Source organism: Mizuhopecten yessoensis, unplaced genomic scaffold, assembly GCF_002113885.1.
Source record: "Mizuhopecten yessoensis strain PY_sf001 unplaced genomic scaffold, ASM211388v2 scaffold2711.2, whole genome shotgun sequence".
NCBI lineage: Eukaryota > Metazoa > Mollusca > Bivalvia > Pectinida > Pectinidae > Mizuhopecten > Mizuhopecten yessoensis.
In genome coordinates, this window is record NW_018485984.1 from 2,112,330 (window position 1) to 2,134,430 (window position 22,101).

Sequence of the window (22,101 nt, forward strand, 5' to 3'; positions counted from 1 at the left end):
CCTGGAAGCTATACATTGAGGTGTGTACCTGGCTAGCGCCGCACGTCAGTCAGAGTGACAGGTATGTCCTTTCAATTGTTTTCTGTCTGACCATAGGCTATACTTACGCTTCACCTGTGCTATCAGTATCAGGGCCATGCCTACCTGTAATGGTTAGATATCTGATACCCTCAGACAATGCCCCGTGTCCACTCGTGTCAACAAATAATAAGAACCACATTCAACTCAATTATCACCCTGGGTACTAGTACTTCATGAGTTGAAAGGGTTATTCAGTGCTTGGTTTTATACTGTCATAAATAGTAGGTGTCATGCATATTCACCGTCTTCCTTTTATTGCATAATTATTTATGTAACAGAAAATTCCTTCAAGCTTTAGACACAGAAGGTCTTTCATTTGAAACAATGACACAAAACATGTGAACAAATTAATTTTCAAATCTGCCAGAATATAACAGAAATTTATACAGTTTCATTTGTCCTATTTATACCTACAGTGACACATGCACATCACACTTACATGTAAAATAAATTAGAATACACATGTGAAGTCGACAATAAATCCGTAGCACAATTTTGTAAGAAATTTTCATGAATCCAACATGATAGATTTTCTATATCAAATCAGTTATTAAGGCCTAAAAGAATAAATTGCTTGTTTCTGCAAAGTTTCCCTACCGTACCTAGTTTTGACAACCAAGTCTCATACCCTAAATTTTTCTCATTCAATATAACCGATAAATGTATGATACAATATTTACCTTGAATCCCTACATGTACCCACGGACTTAATCTAATTCCGTGATGTACCTACTATATATGTTACCCATGCTTTTTAGTTGGTAACACCAGAAACCCAATTATGTTTAGGCCTTAACTCATTCACCCCTGAAATAACATAATGAACTATTCTAACCTTTGAATTGGAGGGGTTCAAATGTGACTTCAGGGGTGAATGAGTTAAAACATTTAAAAGAATTGATTTCAAAAGAAACAATAACAGCATAACATTTTCTTTTTTATTTATTTGTTTACAAGTTCTGATATGTATTATATATATTCACCTGTATATAGATTTTTTAAATATTTAATTTGACAAACTGCAAGACAAGTTTAGTGTTTTCCTTCTGACATATATATTAGATTGCTGCTAAAAAGAAATGTCAGCTGTCATCCCTAATTACATTTATCAAACACTTACAAACGAATCTTTGTTAGATACAAATTTTATTATTTCTCTGAATTACCTACAGTAATGTAATACTTAATTCAGATAATATTGTACTTAAAGTAACCAACAAGAGTATGATTTTTGTTTTTCATCTGACAATAAACAGTGGTTATAACAAAGCTTCATATCTAAGTCTCTTTATCATTTCTTCTCTATGTGAACACTTCACCACCATTTTACCTACACCTGTGTATATTTGTGACAAAGTTAGCCTGACTAGGTTAAATCATATATCTATCTGTTGAATCTACACAAGGTATTTATATACCAACACGCCTAAGGTATCAATATATATCTGCTTAATCCCTATACTGAGCTCTAGCACTGTGGTCAACTGGTCAAGGTTTTGAATGACAATCACTGCAATGTAAACAACAAAACAAGACAAAAAAAAATTTAAACTGAAAAATATAAACATTTGTTAAGCATCGAAGCGTTATATATTCGTATCACGTTTAAAACACTGCGACACATATTATACTTCCGTGTTTACATCACAAAATTGTTGACGTTTACTTTCGTTTTCGTTAATTTGTTAAATGAATCATGTCATCTCGTCAAAAACAAAAGACTGCATTAAACGATGAGCCATACGAGGACACAAACTGGACTCCGTTTGAGAGCAGCGTGTTGACAATGTGTGACACACATTTCACGCTGAGTACAGAACACAAGACGATACACTCCTATATATATACTGTATACACACTACCACTGCTGTCAGTCGCCAACACCTGTTACACCAACCGCAAAATTCACACTCAAACGTCGACTTTCCTACATTAATTTGATAAAAGCATGTTCAAATATATAATTCAAGTCGAGTCTGACAGGGTAAATAGTTCCACTCACCTTAGCTTTTGTACGAGTTAAAGTTTTTTGCGCTTTCGTGAAAATGCCTCCTTTACTGTGCTCTGCCATGTTGATTTTTCATGCTATCCTTGTCAGAACTTTTCTGATTGGCTGGGGGCAGCGATGTACATTTCTATAGTCCGTTCTAATGTAAGCTCTCAATCTGGCGACATGGCATTGAATTTCAGATAGACAGAATATCGTATTATTATGATACACACTATAGGCGTAGGTGCGCTATAATAAACAATTTCAAGTCATCACAACTATGTGAACTATTTTCTCCAAAAAGATGAATGGGGAGGATGGGTACAACAGTATGACACTCAACACGTTATGCAAATAAAGAATAAAACAATTACCATGAAAAGAAAGCAGGTCCGTACGAGTCACAATGATCATTGAAAATCTTCGAAATCCATTGAGAATTTTACTTCAATTTTATTTTAAACATATTTATTGCCAATAAAATTGAACATTTACAAGGGATTGTGAAGTTTTTACAACTTATCACAGCCCTCTCCCGTCATACATTTACAATTACATGTCAACATTGATTTAAGACATAAACATGAAGTAGATAGATATATCTATTGAGTATTGACATGAGTGTGTATAGAGAGTGTCAGTAGATACTTGAATGAATGTATGATTGAGTGTATGAGTTTAATACAATAATATAAATAGCTTATTGATTACATGTATATACATATAATGTCATACTTACACCATCTTGGAGGAGATTGATATAGGCCTAGCCTGTTATCTTATCTATTTATATATGTTAATATATATATCATAAATCAGAAAAATGATCCTTCATATATATATATAATAAAATTTGTTAAAACATATATATATCTAATATTCACACATGTACAAATACACAACCTAAAAAAGCACCGTTCAAAATCTTTTGCTGGAGTTGATGAAGTGATCAATGCACATGTCTAAAAACTTAAAAGTTAATGTCTACCGAATGATCTGGTTGCCAAACAAAAGAAAATCTAAATTTAAAAGGCATTCAAATTTTGAAACAAAATACGCCTTTCATTGTTAAAAAGTTGACACTCAAAAAAAAGGTGAAAGGCATTCTCACATGGATGTCCACAGATGCAAAATGGACTTTCGACAAGATTAACTCTGTAAAGGTCATACTTAAGGGAACTACAATTGTGCCTCAGTTTAGTATGTATAATATTCAATTTACGTTCTCCAAAACTGAAGTAGATAGGAGGGGATGGTTGTACATTTGAAGTAAGAGCGTTTTTAAATAAATGTATAGAAGGCAACGATCGTACTGATTGATCTATGGAGTTCCAGCTACGAATAGTGGAAGGTATAAAGGAAAGATTGGTAAGAGAAAGCCCAAATAGAGGAACTAAGAGTGTACTGCAGTACCTGTTATTTTCTGCAATAGTAGATGGCAGGAGATCGTTTTAATAATCTGGAGTTATGTTGTTTTGCATTTTGTATCAAAGTTGGAGTTTTCTACGTTTTCGACGATTAGAAAGAGTTTCTAAAGCTGTTTCAAAATGTAAGTCTTCGATACGGGCATATGAAGGAAGACCGGATATAAATCGAGCAGCTTCTCTTTGGGCTTTCTCTAATTTTTCTGATTCAAATTTAGTGCAACCATCCCATAATTCGCAAGCATATTCTAAAACTGGTCAAATGAATGATTTATAAATTTTTAAAAGAGTATTCCTATTTAGCAAATATTCTTCATTACTGAACTATAAACGGCATTAATATGATCCCCCTCTTTGCGCTAGAATTAAAACTACTCCCAGATGCTTATGATGGTCTGTAAAATTTTAGTCTTTTCCATCAAATTTTAAATTAAAATCTTCATTCATGTCAATAGAATTAGAAATAAAGATTACCTCGGTTTTGCTTCAATGAAAGGATATCTCTTGATCTGCAGATAATTATTTCCATGACAAAACTTGCAGATGATATGGCTTGACTATTCTAAAAACGTTTACGGAAATATGCTTACATGTCATCTGAAAGGGGTGTTTGGATTAACGGATACAACAACGTGCCAAACGTATTTTTCATCAAAGATAGTCTTTATATATGTTTCTGATTTCATGAATCTCCGGATATAATGTTTCATAAATTTGTTTATTTGACAACATTTTCATATTTTTCCGTTAAATGAGTTGCTTAGGCCGGGTGAGTTATTTTCGGAAATAAAATGTCACTGCCACTATTTTGAAAGACAGAAGAAAACGGCATAGTTCAGTTAATCAATTTCATCTGAATAACTTGTCATACCTCGAAAACCAGTCAACACAAATATGTGACGATATTCTCAGATTGTGTAGCAAGGTACCTTCAGTATGCGAAATTTTGTTTCACTAGCGCTATAATAAATAAGACCCGGAACATTCCAATTTTTAAAATATGCATGAAATAAAAAAATAAAAAAACTTAAACCCCACATTATTTTGCACTGAATCCCAGAAAACATCCAATGGATGAAATTTAGATTTTTTTATTTATTTTTGGAAACCGCACATACTTTTGGCACTATAAAATGAATTGTGGTGCGGTATTGTAAATGATTCTCGGTTCAGATCGGAAGATGCAGTTATAAATCAAGTAGTTGGATTCTTCATCGTTTATCCTCGGTATCCAGGGTAACAACGACGCTCACATACGCTCCAGAGAGCAATTGAGCGTAACCCCATACTTATTATACTAGATGTTGACTACGAACATCGGGCTAGTCTATTGTATATTATCACGGACTATCAAAACAAATGCCTGAGTTGAATATAAATTCAAATTCAAAATTCAAAATTTTATTTGCACATTTGTAACTACAGAGTAGTTTGAAGGCAAAACAGTGAAACACAGTGAAATACATACATAGACATGTAAATGTAGAAAAGTCGCAAGGTGATTACTTATATTTATAATTTACAGTAACATGAACAAAATAAACATAGCATGTACAAGAAACTTTATTTAACGTCGTAAAACATAAGCTCTTGAGGGCTATTATTGCGACAAACATGTAAAATAACATTAGGCCTATAACACATTGAATTACAAGTAAAGGGAGATAACCACATACATTAAAATAAAGTGTCATATCCCAGGTCTCTAAGTGATTGGAAAGTCCTCTACCTACAAAGGCCCCCGGGATCTGACCCTTTTGAAACAATATATATATAAAAACAGTGTTAATATATGAAAAGTATTAAATGTGATCACAGATAAGTAGTATTCAGAATAAGTAAATAATAGACATACTTAATATTGAATGAATACTTGTATATCACACAAGAATTACTTCAGACTTAGGATTAAAACACTATGAAGTGGAATATATATACAATGCTAATATAGTGTGAAATTAAAAATTGACAGAATAAACACCAATATAGTGTGAAATTAAAAAATGATACAGAAATCAATGGACCCAGGAATTAATTCTGGGTGTTGCCCAAAATTTTAAACTCAGAAAAAGACTAAAATAACCTAATAAATTATAATTTTCATTATTTCTGAGATTGTGACAATTATAATTTCCCTGCCGAGCAGAGCGATGCGATTTTTTTTTCTCTGAAGATGTAATACTAAACTTGTTCAAGCACTGCCAAGCGTAGAAAGCTAGAATTTATCGGACATTATTTCCATTGTCAAACAGATCGAATAAGGCTAGCATAGTTTTCTGAGTTTGCGGTATTATTCCAGGTTATATTTTATAACATAGAGTATTTAGATTTTATGATGGCCGATCGGAGCGAGTGTTTCTCTGAAACAAGGGTAGAAATGTAGGTGTTTGGTTAAAATGTTGATGTTTGTGTCATGCCTTTCATGTGCATGTAGTTTAGGCGAGCATTTTGGCAATTAAATATTGATTTATTTTGTCATAAATATGAATTATGATTTGACTGTTTGTCTATTATTGTGAATTTGTATGCATGCATTTGTACAAGGGCAAACCCTGTTAAAAAAAAAAATATATATACATGCCAGGCTTTTATGCTAACATTGGTTATTATTCACCTGATAACGTGATGCTAAGGTGGATGCTTTATTGTCTTTGAAATTTTGAAATTTACATTGTTTAACAGGTATAATAAATCTATCCTGGTGATCATGTGTACATGAAACCACAGGTGAAAATACAGGGTTATCATGAAATGGACTCTACCTTTGAAATAACAATTAACATATATACCTAATTCCAACAGATGTTTTATCATCTCTCAACGGACAGGGTGATCACCACACCGTGACATTAGAACAATACGATTAGGTAGACAAATAGACTAATATAAAAACAAAAGAGGATTAATCCCCTTTTGTTTAGAGTATAAGTAGTGGACTCCTTGTTTGGGCAACTGCACCCTTTGGCATATATAGATAAGAAGAAAATTCCCATATGAAAAAGAGGAAAATCTAAGTCCAGATTATTTTTTGACACATAAAAAGGGTGTTGCCCGGGCAACTAGGGCAAAACCCCTGGGTCCGCCACTGGGATCGAACCCATGATCCATAGGTTCCTAGTCGGACGGTCTACCAATGGGCTAAAGTGACATTTCCTCTAGCTCGAAGCTAGTTAAGTCGACCTTAATCCTATGTAAATAAAAATCTGTCACGCGTGAAAAGTTATGCTTCATATGCATCTCTGATAAAGCTTCATATTATTTTTTTCCTCGCACTTGATCATACCCATCTCCGTCACCATTTAGGATTTAACGGATTGTACGGATTTTAAGAGTAATATTCTCAACGAGAGACCAGGCCTCATAGAAAAAGTGCAATACAGCAGTTATGAAGATCTGTTCAAAAATATGTATATTTCCTGTATTTAGACAATCGTTATGAATCCTTTAACAGTAATTTTTTTTACATAATTTAATTTGTGAGCTTTGATTTATTAAAGATACTTTTGATTTACAAGTTGCAAGCTTTGTTGTTTCTATCTTATGTATTTATTTCAGGCCAGAGACTAATATATAACTTCAAAATAAAATATTTTGACATCCAATCCAATCGTTTTTTTATCGATAAAAAACAATACTTTCGTATACATTCTCTTGTGTCAACTTGAATGGCGTTGTATCCACAGGGACCTGAGAATTTGTTACAGCTATACCTAGACCTAACGTTAAACTGAGATGTTCCACCTTCTCTTTTCAATCCCGTTAGGCGTTTTTTGACGAAATTGATCTAAACCCATGAAACGGGTAAAATTACTCTAAACACCAAAGTTTAGATCCANCCGCCAACCTAAGAATTTTCTTTAAAATCATGTATATTCACCATTTCCCCCACATGGAAACCCCTTCAGATAGGTCTCTGGATCCGCCACTGGAACTCAATAGCTTTAACGAATTCTCGGGTCCCTGTGGTTATATAGCACGGACTAGCTAGGCCTTTGATTTACGGTTCAAGTGAAATCCATTCCGAGAACAATCAGAGTTTAATATATTATATTTAAAACAATATCAAACTACAGAAAGGATATAGGCCTAAGAATATTCAAGTTCAGCTGACAAGTGCGCGCTCGATCTGATTTTAAAATTTCCCGCGTTTTTAGACTGGTTCAACAAGGGTTTTTTAATATTATGATTTATATCAAAATTTAAACACCAAATGACGAAATCATGAAGAATTATGTTTTAATGATTACATTTAAACATTCAAGTTTTTATTGTATTAAAACTGTTTATTTTTATTTCTATTCGCTGCGGGATTTGCTTCCGCCATAGTGTTCACAATCTGCAGATCATGCCGGGAGTAACGAAAACCAAAACGCCTGAAAAAACCGTGAATGGTGTCACAGAGGAGCCAAAGAAAGATCCTGATGTCTTGACATTAGAAGGTTGATTTAATTAGTTATATTTTGGTTGTATATAATGGAAGATTATAACTTTAATAGGTCAAATTATACTCTCAAATGTGCAGTCAACCACCATGTTTTGACTGCTGACCGTTTACTGTACTGTCAGTGTTTGTCAGTGTTTATAAGTTAATCGCAAACTCTTGCTTGCGTACTGTTGGTATGCCCTTACTTGATGTAACCACGGTCTTTTTTTTTTTATCTGAAAGGTATGTCGTTTATAAATAAATGTGTAGAAAATGGCATAGCGTCTGAGACAATGACGGATTATCCCACACTGCAATTTTGCGTTAACAAGTTTGTATTATACCAGGATTTCGAACGGGTCCAAGATTTTAATCCCAGTCTAGGCGATGCATTTCACTTTATTGAAATTTAAACAATATGTAACAGGAAAAATGCTCTGCCAGACCGGGATTTGAACACAAAACCCTCCCAACTCTAGATGAATGCTCTAACCAATTGAGCTACCTAGTTGCAGACGATCAACCCAGTGCAGTTCCGCTCCATTCATCCCTCCTTTTTCTTTGTCTTTGACCATGAAGCGAAAAAAATGCACAGCGAGACCAGGGTTCGGATCTGGTGCCCTCCAAACTCTAGACAGACGTTCTACCAATTGGGCATCAGCAATCCCGTCGCTGACCATCAACCCAGTCCAATTCCCCTACACTGTAAACATATTTCCAACAACACAATAGTCTGAAAACAACTCCTCCTGGGGTTGCCATTATGAGAGGACAATATTGTTATTTACTGATTTAATTACGCAAATATTGTTTCAGCAGAGGAATAAGTGCCCAGCAAGGTTTTCACACATTCAGCCATTTTGTTAAATTATTTTTTCTACTTTATTTATTATTTTCTACCAAAAACTTGACTCAATCAACTTTGGGATATGAAACAAACAATGCAAAATAAAGCTGCATAATGATAGCATATTACTGCAGCAAAAAGGGCACTGAAATGTTCACAACTGATTATATCATAATTCAGAACTTCTGTGGTTAACAAATTGAGTTCCAGCAGAGAAAAACAGTGTATTACTATCAGGAATTGATCATTTGATGACATCTGTACACATTTTCTCCAATGTGGTTGCTAGCCGCTCACATAAATGAAAATTTTGATTACAATATACTTTTTAAAACTGGTCTTTATTTGTTTCATGAGGATAAACAACAGCCCTAAGGCTACAGGTTGCTCTCCTCTAATACTGTTATAATCATGAAATTTAAAGTTGGACTCCCTCAGTCTCCCTGTATATTATCATAATTTATGAGTTATATTATTTATTTGCAGATATCAGAGAACATGTTCGACACATTGAGAAGTCGGTCTCTACCAAGGAGCCTCGTTATGTATCGCGGGTCATGCGAGGTCTGGTGGGCATTCGGCGACGACTCAATCCTACGGTGATGAGGAAGCTGTTAAATGGTTACATGATCAACCAGGTGGCTCAGAAGGAAGAGCTTATCAAATTCCTTGATGAGGTTAATATTTTATACCTTAAAATTTAACCAATAGTTAAAAGAAAATTGTCAGTGTTTTTGTACCATACAATTTAATCATTACCTGGTAGTTAATTATTTTTTGTCAAGTCTTCTTTCAAGAACTGTCTTTGGAAAGTTCATAAATGAAGTGCTCCACTTATAAAATTAATACAAATTTCAGTCAATATATATAGTTAGGCTTGATAAAAAAGAATAGCAATTAAAATCTTGAAAAAACTTTTAATCAATGGTATTGTTAATTTTAAAGTACATATTGCATGTATTTATGTAGTATCAGGTATGATAATGACAACCAAAAATTGTGACTTAATTCAGTGTAGTTGACATTAATGTACTATAAAAACTCAATTAGGAAATTATGCAAAATAAATGCATTGGCTCCTCATTGCTAGAGCCAAATTATAGATATTTACATTTCTTAAACAACAATACCAACAATGTGATGATATACATGTAGTAGGTATAATATACAAAAAATCAATATACATGAATTGAGAAATATCATCCGACTGTGCAAGTGTCAAATTCATTCAACAGTTCAAGCGTGTGATATCTTTCAAATGTTCTCTATACTAAAAGTGTGAGACATCGTCTTTTGATTTTGAAGGGAAAATGTTACAATTTCATGAACGATTTTCAATAATTTTACACTTTGTACATTCTGATGTTTTCTGTTTTAGCCAATGGAATCAGATGGACCAGATACACCATTCAGACCCAAGTCAGGCAAAGCCGCCAGTGTTGCATTAATACCAGAAGTAGAAACCTATCTTCATCTCCTTATACTGATTCATCTGATTGACCTACAGAAATATGGCATGGTAAGTTAGGCTTAGACACAAGTATTCATTATATCCAAGAGCTTTAATTTGACCCTTGGCATTTAGCAATTCATGAGTCTAATATCATTTCCCTGAAATACTCAGGTTCGAAATACATGACATACAAACAGGTTCTCTCAAACCCAAAGAGTTCAAACGTTTTTCGAGTCGTTAGAACTATACTCTGAAGAGTCTGCTGAAAGCTCGGTAGCAATATTCATTGCCTCACCACGAAAAGAATATAAACGCAAAGACTTTGACTTTTAACATACTTAATATGTTTCCTTATGATATAAGAAATCGTTAATTAAGTTATTTGAACTTCGAAGTCCTTGTTAAAAATTTGGTAGTATTTCACAGTGGTACATTTTCTCTTTCATTTTGATCAAAAGGAGCCCCGCAAATAGGCTTGCTATTGTTATTGAGAAATCTATGAATAGGATTCACTATTACCAATAGATTAGGTGTCAAAACAATGCTTTGTAAAAGAGATCATTTCTCGGTGTGCATTGTAGACAGTTTTTTAAAAGGTTATATATTTTTTTAACTTTTTAAAAAAAGTGTTCACAGAGTTAAACATATGGTCTAGCTGATTTGTCCCAATGTATAAACTGCGAAAAATAAATAATTGCTGCAAAAAATAAATTACCCTTTAAGTAAGCTGAAGTAACAAATATATCATAATAAGTTAACTTATGAAATTGTTGATTAAAGTACCATCTCGAAGTTCAGAGACATATGCTTTGGATAAGGATTTGTTGACAAAACTTCAAAACATTACTCCCGACTTGTGAAACTGCATGCTAATCCTAATTCAAATCTTGCAGCATACTAATGATGCTGGGTTATGGTATATTTTCTTGGATCATTGCAGTCAATTCTGGTATGATTTCTTGCAGGCTGTGACATGTGCAGAGCTGTTGATGTCAAAGATTATAGTGCAGAACAGACGAAGTCTCAACATGCTAGCAGCTAAATGCTACTTCTATTATTCCCGAGCTTACGAGCTTACAAATCAGTTGGAGAAAATCAGATCGTAAGTACAAGTCTGTGACGAAGTTACAAAAGACATCTAACAGAATAGATAAGGGAAGGGCCAAATCTTTTTTAGGTCCTTGAGTTGATGTTACAATGCTTAACCACATACTATGTGTAAATATTTGGCAAGAGAGTGCCACTTCCTACAGGAATTCAATGTTAACATACTTCTCCATAAGGTTTTTTAAACCATACAATTTATTTCAATTATTTATTTTTTAGGAACCTATATCCTAGTTATACTGTGAAGCTGTGAACACATGACGACTCAAAAGAGATATTGTAATACAGTCTATTCAAAAAATTTTGGCTCAAACAAATTCAACTAATCATAATAACATTTTCTATCATACAAGACCTTCTTGCCCAAACTGCTCACATAGAAATGCTTTTTAGGTCTAAAGATCAAGATAATTATTTCAAAAAGAAATCAATTCCACACACTATATAAACTCAAATCTCCATGCAGTACTTGCATAGAAAATATTTAATGATGTGTCCAGTCTGATGAACCCATTGAACTCCCCATCTAAATCATGAGCATTGAAATAAATATTGCTCAACGTTACAATGTTATATGGATAATATCAGTCTGAATATGTAGAATTACGTTACGAAGTGAATTTCTATAACAGCATATACAAAATGTATCCAATGGAATATCTTCACAGGAAATAAAATATAATTGAAGTCTTCGAAGTCCTAGTGTAGAGCCAACACCGAGGTGAGTAGTGGCTGATAGGTTGGTCCCGGTGTCCTTTTCTGTATGTAAGGCGCTTGGAAAGTAAGGGCAAATCTAAAAGGGTACATCAACCGCAACAAACTAGGGACTGGTTTTCTTGTGTTTATTAGTGTGGTCTACCGGTTTCACCAGGACAGTTTGACTACAAACATTTTCACCTAAAGTACTAAAATTATGGACGAGTTTGTGAAGTGACATCCTTCAATGGACTATTGTTAACATACCCAATAATGCGGGCACGAAACAACAGAAAACCAGTCCCTAATAAAAGGCTAATTGAAGTCTTGATGTTTGCAATAAGTGACATGTTTCTGTATCAGGGATATGTAAAATGCTGTTCACAGCATGTTACTGTTACAACATATTTGTCCACAGTTTTCTCCATGCCCGACTGCGGACTGCCACACTGAGGTCAGACTATGAGGGACAAGCCTCCCTCCTTAACCTCCTCCTGAGGAACTACCTCCAGTTCAACCTCATAGAGCAGGCTGACAAGCTGGTATCTAAATCCACCTTCCCAGAGAGTGCTTCTAACAACGAGTGGGCCCGGCATCTGTACTATCTAGGTAATGCATCACATAGGCTGGGATTAATTAAAACCTTCACTTAATAAATTAAAAAGAAAACACAGGAGAGTCTGTCATTTGAATACCTGTCTTCTACAATTTGCATCCACTTGCTTGTCAAGTTCTACAAGAGTTTATATGATAACCAAAAATATGAAGATTTTGCATTATGAAAAGTATTTACCTTGCTTCTGTAAAAAAAAATATTAGTTTGTGTACTCTTTACATGAAGATTTAATTTTTGGCTTAATATTAAAGAGATTTTCGTACATGCAAAAAATTGTGTTGTAATTGATATATACAGTCGAATCTGCTCAAGCGACCACCTGTATTAAACGACCACCTGTTTTATGCAACCACTTTTCATTCCTCACGACCATTTTTACTGTAATTTAACTATTAAGCGACCATCTATCTAACGCAACCACCCAAAAGTACGTTAAACGACCACATCTGATAATTTTAGCGACCCATGTTTGACCGATATTTATTGCAGCTGAGCAAAACCATTTTGATTGCACGAGTATCCTGCTAGGCAATGTAACCTTTAACCCTACAATATCCTCCATCTGATTGGATGAAGTACTCTGGCAGGTTTTCATTCTTGAAATCGGGTCTGTTGAGATATGTTCACAACAGCACTCTCGTGCGAAATTAACATTGAATATCAGTGCAACTGCACAGTAAATATGTTTATGTTAGCATACATATCGTTTCTAATTCCTCATCAATATTAAAAGCCTTTAATAACATCCCTGAACTTATCAACGCCAAAGTACTAACGACAATAATACCGGTTGGTTTTACGGCAATATGCTGTTGGCTTTATTTAGATCATTTTTTAAATGGATTCTCTTTCCAGTTTCCATCGTAAAATATAGGAATAATACAAGTGAACCCATCTGTTTGACCACCACAGGAACAGCTATCATTTCAACACGATATCTTTCGTAACAAGTTAGCTTAAATTATGGTAATTACCGAAAACACAGTCGTGTAATTTGAGAACTGTTCTGAGTGAAATGACAATTCTTTTCAAGCACTTAGCTGTTTGTTTACTGTCATAATTATCACTCGACTATTGTTTAGTTATTCACATGATCTGTTGAACGATGTTGTTTTAAACTACCTGTACGTGCGCTTGGGACAGTGGTCTGTTTACAGTTGTCTGTTTACCGTTGTCTGAATAAGGAGTCGCTTGGGTTGTAGTCGGTTATATTACTGTGTGTACAAAATATGGTCAACTTTATTAATTTCCCTTGGTTGGTCGCTTTATACAGATTCCACTGTACATACATTGTATATATTGTCTGCTTGGTATACTGTAAAACAATGTTAAATTATTGATACAATGTATAAGACATAGATTTTAAAATATATTTCAAGTAACATGGTTGTAAATAAAAACTTTCCCCCTTGTACTGGTATAAAAGAAACAAAAACAAATCCTGTCTTATTTTGTTTTCAGGAAGAATAAAGTCTGCTCAACTTGAATATTCAGAGGCTCATAAATACTTGCTACAGGCCTTAAGAAAAGCTCCTCAACACAGTGCCGTGGGCTTCAAACAAACAGTAAGTTGTAGACACAAACACCCATTCAATGTGTTTTCTCTCATAGTAAGGAACTCCTAACAAATTGTCCATTCAGTTCAGTGCATTCATATGAGAAAAGAAAAAACTTTTGATGTTTACAAATATCTTGCACATTTTATTAATACGCACATTCCAATACAGTGAAATCCACTTATTGTGATATATCGGTTATTAAGATATTTTCCCCCATGTACCGATTTTTTTCCTTCTTTAACTAAGCAAAAATAAATTGTTTATTATGATATGGTCAAGGTGGGACCCCGCTTATTATGATATTTTTTTTCTGCCGTGAATGGATTTTATAAGGTAAAAACTCGGGTAAGTTGTCGAGTGAATCACCTTGACAATTATGTAATAGGTCCGGCTAACTGTCGCCCGAGGTGATCGCCCGTCGTCTCCAGGTTATTTTTCACACCTTGCTTCACCCCAGTCAGCGAAAAACAATAGATCGACCATTGCTAGCTGGTCATACATTTTCGTCTTAACAAAACATGTGGTGCAGTTAATTGCTATCTAAAATACACTGTAGGACTATGTATCAAATTGAAATGAACAGGCCTACCGACATTTTCGAACACAAATTCCTGATAAGAAAACGAACATGCCTTTCACAAATATTTACGGTTACCTTGACACGTCATGTGAGAAAGTCATGCTGATTTCAATAGAAATATTACTTCAGAAGGAAGATATGTGTTTTTCATAATTATAGCAAGAGTTTCTCTTGCATTAGGAGTTGATTTCCCTGTGTCTCTAAAAAGGGAATGTTTTGTGTTTTTAATTGTTATTGTTTCTTTGCAAGTTGATTTCACCGCACGACTTGCGAGGCATGTGATTGTCATGTGATCGTAATTGACATAGCGCGCCAAAATATTTTTACGCTTATGGGACAAAATGTAACACAACCTCTCGTTGTAAAATAGTTAAATAATTTATATCACTTCTTTCATCCTATTGATTGTAACATTACGATTTCGTTAGCTAGGATGTAGGATAAAGATAGTTCTTAGGAATGTGCTCTTAGTTATTTGAAAGTAAAAGTAGAATTTACATACTATCATGATGACGGCAAAACGAAATTTTCTAGAATTTTTTCAACACGCTGATATAAATAACATTGAACAAATTATTTCAATTATTACTTTATCAGTTTGTATTTATATTTTCCCCTGTTTCCACATCAATCTAATGTATAATTAATATAGGGCATTTCACTTCCGGTTCACACAACATAAAAACAATCGAAAACGGCTTGATCGGTTATTAAGATATTTTTCTCTGGCAAATATAATATCTTAATATTAAAGCGGGTTCCACTGTATTATAAAACAAATTCTTGCATCTTAAATCAATCACTCTTGTTGGCCGGGATGTCAGCGCACAAGGGGTCTTAATGTGGGAGGGAAACAAACGTGGGCAGGTGACCTCATTCCTTTTCACATCCGATCAGGGAAATATAAATTTGCTTGATAGCTATAGTTATAGTTGGTATGCTTTTCAGGATCATAAGTCAAGTTACATGGAGTATGTTTTCTATGAAATTTCTTGCCATATTCAACTTAATGCTCCATACTTTTAACTTGGGTGAAGTAGAGCATTGAAATAATTTCCATGGACTACATATATATGGGGTATGCAAGGTCATAAAAAGAATTGTCAAAAATATTTCAGTTTACAAAAAATACCTAACAGTTTTGATAAAATGATGAACAAGTTTTGTACACGCTTCCTGATTTTATTTATAGGTACAGAGACTGGCAATCACGGTGGAGCTGTTGTTAGGAGATATTCCAGACAGACATGTTTTCAGACATAAGTCTATGAGGAAGACACTTGCTCCATACTTCCAACTTACTCAAGGTATGTGTCTCTCCAGAAAGTGATGTTTTAGGCATGTTGTATATACACCTAGATAAAACTCGCCCCAAGAGAAGTGTCAATCCAGGAAGTGGAGATGTAGTTTAAGACGTTCTCAGTAATCTGTGTATACTTTTAGATTAAACTAAGCTAGGATAAAACTAAAGCTTCTGTCAGAGTGGAGGAGAACCAACGTGATTGATGGTCAAGTTGGTGGTAATAGGAATCGGAGATGGATACCTAACGGTATTCAGTACAGTTCCATCTCGGAAGATAAATTCAAAGGGTATAAAAGATGGAGCATCAACATTTAGATTCTGTATTTTATTCACAGATTACATTTTACGGCTAGCTAGGCTAGCTGTCATCAGAACAACTATATACAATTTTTCAGAGCTAAGGTAGAAATTACGGATGAGTCGTGACGTAATAGTGATTATCAGTAACGTCATGCGACAATAATAGTAGACATGATGGAAATATACAAAAGACAAAGCAAAGAATTTGTAAAAGTGTACATGATAAAGTGTCAATGCAGGAGGTCTGTAATGTATATTTGTGCATGCTTACCTCTGATTTTGACTTAATGAAATACAAAGTAATAAATCAGTGTTATGAAAATAGGTTTCCAAATTATTAATGTCCCTGCTTTTCTTATAGTACGAAAAATACCCAGTGCAATGCACCATTCCCTGTTTTATCATTGTTTGGAACACTGACTAATTAAAGGTAAAACTCAACATTTTTGATTATGAATTGTCTTTTTCTGATTGTTTGACTGACTTGATGTCTCTTTCACATTTTGTTTTGTTACAGCTGTGAGAACAGGGAACTTGGCCAAGTTTAACGAGACGTTACACAAATTTGGCTCCAAGTTCCAGTCTGAGGATACCTACACGCTGATCATCCGTCTACGTCATAATGTCATCAAAACCGGCGTGAGGATGATCAACCAATCCTACTCCAAAATCTCACTGATGGACATCGCACAGAAACTGATGCTGGATAGCCCTGAGGATGCAGAGTACATTGTAGCTAAGGTATGCAGATAAATTTTATCTCTTTTGGGAAGCCGTGAACAAATATAGACACAACTGAAACAGTACAACATTCAGGCCTTACATTGAGAAAACAAGCTGCAATGAGTTCCATCTTTTGGAATTTCAGGCAAGAATTATATGTATCCTAATATTTTAACTGAAAATGGTCATTGCTTAATATTTTATGCTTCTATTTCTGAAAGTGCATGAAGTAGAATTTCAATGTCATGTTGTAATTTTCACATCCCAGGCCCCTAAGGCTGGTATAGGTTATGCTATCAACTTGACTGTGTAATGTTAAACCTTTATTTCACATATGTTTAAATACAGCAGCTGACATGTATTCATCATCGGCAATATGAATGTATGTTATCCTACCTTCTGTGTTGTGGATGTGGCCATCCATTTAGTATCCCATGTTCACAAAGAGACATCCACAACACAAGTGATGAGTACGGTACCTGTAGCATGTTACAAATGGAATCGTGACATATCACAATATATAGGTGATTTGGAATTTTCTCTGAATAGGTTCCTTACTTCCTAGATATAAAGTCATAATGATTTATTTGATGTATACAGGCTATCCGTGATGGAGTGATTGAGGCTACCATTGACCATGAACAGGGCTATGTCCAGTCCAAGGAGACAAGTGACATCTACACAACAAGGGAACCTATGGCAGCATTTCATCAGCGCATCAGCTTCTGCCTAGATATACATAACTCTTCAGTAAAGGTATACTAAGTCAAAATTGAAGTGTCCGAAGAAAATGTCTCCGTGTTTTATCAATTATTGCTTTGTTCAGTTTTCTGACTATGTGATGTGCAATTGAGTGGTACTTTCTCGATCAACATTATATTTCAAAAAATACTTCTCAGTGAAAATTATAAATAAAGGGAGTTAACTCTTACATCGACTCAAAATATTTATGCCAAATCTCATAAGACAAAATTAACCGACTGCTTAAGAATGGAACAGCTTCAAGTATGAAAAGCACTTATTGACCGAGGTACATGAAACTTGGTCAAGATGTTCAGTTCACAAAAATACACATTGAGGTAAAAAGTCAAGGTCATAGGTCAAGGTCATTATGTTCAATGGTCAAGGTCAAATTTTACATCTTTTCACTGATGAACATTTTGTTATGACATTATGAAGCAAAATTGATCAGAATTGAACAAGGAGTCAACTGACCAAAGGTCAAGGTCATCGGGTCAGGGGTCAAGGTCAAATTTTGTAGCTTTTTTACTGGTGAACATTTCACTATGACATTATGAAGCAAAGTTGTTCGGAATTAAACAAAGAGACACACTGAGGTAAAAAGTCGAGGTGAAAGGTCAAGGTCATTAGATTCAAAGGTCAAGGTCAAATTTTGCATCTTTTCACTGATGAACATTTTGTTATGACATGATGAAGCAAAGTTGATCAGAATTAAACAAGGAGTCAACTGACCAAAAGTCAAGGTCATCGGGTCAGGAGTCAAGGTCAAATTTTGTAGCTTTTTACTGGTGAACATTTCGCTATGACATTATGAAGCAATGTTGCTCAGAATTAAACAAGGAGTCAATTGACCAAAGGTCAAGGTCACTGGGTCAAAGGTGAAGGATAATTTTTGTACCTTTTCCCTGATGAACATTTTGTTATGACATTATGAAGCAATGTTGTTCAGAACTTAACACAGAGTCAACTGACCTTAGATCCAGGTTACAGGGTCCAAAGGGTCAAGGTCAAGTTTTGTATTTTTCACTGATTCATATTTTGTTATGATATTTAGAAGCAAAGTTGGCCGGAATTAAAGAATATGTCAACTGACCAAAGATCAGGGTCACTGGGTTAATGGTCAAGGTTCAAAGATAAAGTGGATCTCTGACTTTGACCCTGGCTCTTGATGGAGGAGGTATATAAGGTGAAATAAAACAAATCAAAGCTAACAAATGAGTATTGCACCAGTATTTACATATCTGTTAGCTATAGCCCAGCAAATATGGAAGTGGAAGGAAACAAGACTCACATCATAGTACATGTAAAATGTATATTTTGCTTCCTTGCGATTCTTTTTGAAGTCCAAATGTCAAACGTCAAGCTCAGCTATATCGGCAGATTGCTTCTTGATGATTATGGGGGATATATTGCCACAAGACGGGGCCCTTACTGACCTGTCAGTGTTCTAGTTATCACTTGAATTAAATTTTGATTATAAAATCGCTCATGTTGAACTTAAATGTTAACAAATAGATTATTGCTCCACTGAATCAGTAACCATATTATTTTCACTTTTACAGGCTATGAGATTTCCACCAAAGTCATATAACAAAGATTTAGAATCTGCAGAGGTAAGAATTTGGATGCGTTTCTGAAGCTTTAAGAATATTGTTTTTGAAATGAAAAGTCTTGGTTTGCTATTTAATAAGAATGGGAATATTAAAAGATTTCAGTGTTTGATTTTAAAGTAGAGAAGATGGAGAAAACGACACAATTTGACGGAGCATTTTTTCTTTTCATCAAGCTGACCCATAGTAATGTTTTGTTGATCAGTTCATTTAATGTGACTATTACAAATTTGGTATTGTACTGTTGTTGCAGGAGAGAAGAGAACGTGAACAACAAGAACTAGAAAGTGCCAAGGAGATCGCAGATGAGGACTTTGACGGTTTCCCATAGATTTTGGATAGAATTGTATAATAGAATCTTGTCATGCTTTGTTAGGTCTCACAGTGTTTTGTTGTATCATATGACTGAAAACTGAAATTGTAAACTAGTAGAAAGTGTTAAAGGTAAACTGGCAAAGCCATTATTTGATGATTTTGCTTCAATAAGATCATCTGTGTTGTATACTTTGAACTGAAATTTGGCATTATCTTGATCCTGCATCAGTCATTATGTTTCCTAAACATACAATATTCAATTGTCAGTATGTCCATTACCTTGTTTTGAAGTTTTGTAATTAAACACATGGTTTGGTGTTCTAAGCTATTATTAATGCATCTCAACTCGTTCACCCCTGCAGACACATTTGCACTCTTCCGATTCAAAGGTTGGAATAGTCCATCATGGAATTTCAAGGGTCAATAAGTAAATGCAGTTTGAAAAGAATATTTTCAAATGAGAATATTGCATGAATTTTTTTCAACACAAAGTAAGTGTTGCACAGTTTTAAACTTTAAGGAGACTAGGAGCAACAGTTGTCAGTACAATATAGTGCTATTTATGTTACATTGTGTGGTTACACAGCATTGTCATCTTTCATTGTGATAATGTTCACAAGATTTTAAATATAAGTTAATTTAAATGCTACAAAAATTACTAAGAGATATTCATTTTAGAGAATACAGAGATAGTTACATACCATTCAGATCTGCATTCAGCATCACACTTTTATTACAGTGTTGCTGTAAAAAAACACACTTAATTTTCATAATTTCTATTGAGTAATCTGTAGTTAAATTAGACAAAAACAAGCGATCTTATCCACAAGATACTATTAAAAGTATTCAATTAGCTTTACAGTTTTGTCTTGATCTGAAAATGAAATTCAGATTAAGAAAATAATTGAGTATGAATTAATTCAGGGATGACCAGTGTTGTTGGGTATTGCTGTTACAAAGTGAAGTTCAAACTGCTGTGTCAGTGTTTTTAAAACACCAGTTCTAATTTCTTTTTCAAAAACATTGATAACCAATAGAAATCTTTCTTTCATGGCTCTGTATCTTATCACAAAGTTAGGAGGGTTTTTCTGCAAAGAAGTTAAAAACTGATATGTCACTCTAGCTTTAATCCGCAAGATGAATATAAAATAATCTCACTTTAAACATCTGTGATGTACTGTAAATAAATAAAGAAGAACCGGTCTGTTATCAGTGTTGTGAATTAGTGCAGTAAGAATAAACATTGACAGACTTGTTGTATTCTGATAATATGGTTTATGTCATTATTGACAAATTGTTGTTCTTAGATGGGTGGAAATGAATGTCTTTGTGTTCTTTGTAAGGTTTCCCAGAGGTTTCCAAGAACTGTAAACAAACAATAGTACATAAATTTATAATAAAAATGTTCAAAATATTTATTTGTGGTGGTATTATATGATTTCCATGCTTCTTTGTTATGGTCCAAGGTCTAGGCGAAAGAAAGGGTATTTCAAAAATGAAAGATTCCTGGGTTTCTTGAAATATGTATTGGGCCAGACCAAAAAATATATGTGTTTCCTGTAATATGTTGGAAAAGTAAAGGGTAGGAAGGTAGAATAACAAATTTTATTTCAACAAATAGTTTTATATGGTTTATATAGGAGAGTGATCTTGACTAAGGTAGGTAGGGTTACAGGAAACACCAAACATTTTTTGTTTGGCCTTATTTATTATTGATTGCATTGTAAATCAAACCCAAACAAGTACCATGAATATTTCATAATATGCACACAGCTGTCCAGTATGGGCTGGACTATTTAAAGTAATATAAGGGCAACAACAATATTTAGAGATAATTAAAAAATTCTTCAGTAATGAGTTGGAAATGAACACGTATAACTGATCTTGGAAAACACTACAACGTTAAGAACTAAGTAGGTAAACTGTTACATTGAAGTTGTCTCCCTTAACTCACCTTTGACAGAAAATGTAGCTGTGTCGTCCTAGTAATCATGTAGAATGAAGTCTGACAATTTTAAAAGTTCTTAGTTATTTTTAATTTGACAAATACAATGACACATGAGTTTTCTAACCCAGAGCATTACTTTGCCGTGTCATATCATTGTAATACAACATAAAATCTGTGTGTTCTCTTACTCTCTTAGGGTGTGTGACTAGAAAAATACCTATGTATAGATATATTTTATCACTAGGACAAGAAAAAGTTGTAAAATTGTGAACAGATTTCAGTTATCTTGCATCTTGATAATTTTGGTCTAGTGTCATGATCTCCCTTAACTACTACTGGATTACTTCCCTTTGTCCAAGTACGTAATACATCCCCATACTGGTAG

The 22,101-nt window shown here is 34.2% G+C and overlaps 2 protein-coding genes across 2 annotated transcripts in view; one reads left to right on the top strand and one right to left on the bottom strand.

Moving 5' to 3' along the window:
• LOC110445064 (myc box-dependent-interacting protein 1-like) overlaps window positions 1-2,176 on the bottom strand; it is a 38,588-nt gene extending 36,412 nt beyond the window's left edge. The window contains exon 1 of the mRNA XM_021489421.1: window positions 2,084-2,176. Within this exon, the coding sequence (XP_021345096.1) occupies window positions 2,084-2,152 (69 nt within the window). The 5' untranslated portion in view covers window positions 2,153-2,176. The remainder of the gene's footprint in view (window positions 1-2,083) is intronic.
• Window positions 2,177-7,811: 5,635 nt separating this feature from the next.
• LOC110445077 (26S proteasome non-ATPase regulatory subunit 3-like) lies at window positions 7,812-21,184 on the top strand. The gene is made up of 11 exons (XM_021489463.1): window positions 7,812-7,934; window positions 9,252-9,442; window positions 10,144-10,284; window positions 11,184-11,320; window positions 12,440-12,630; window positions 14,099-14,202; window positions 15,969-16,083; window positions 16,897-17,120; window positions 17,703-17,858; window positions 19,406-19,456; window positions 19,707-21,184. The coding sequence occupies exons 1-11, from the start codon at window positions 7,841-7,843 to the stop codon at window positions 19,782-19,784; spliced, it is 1,482 nt and encodes a 493-aa protein (XP_021345138.1). The 5' UTR covers window positions 7,812-7,840; the 3' UTR covers window positions 19,785-21,184.
• The last annotated feature ends 917 nt before the right edge of the window (window positions 21,185-22,101 follow it).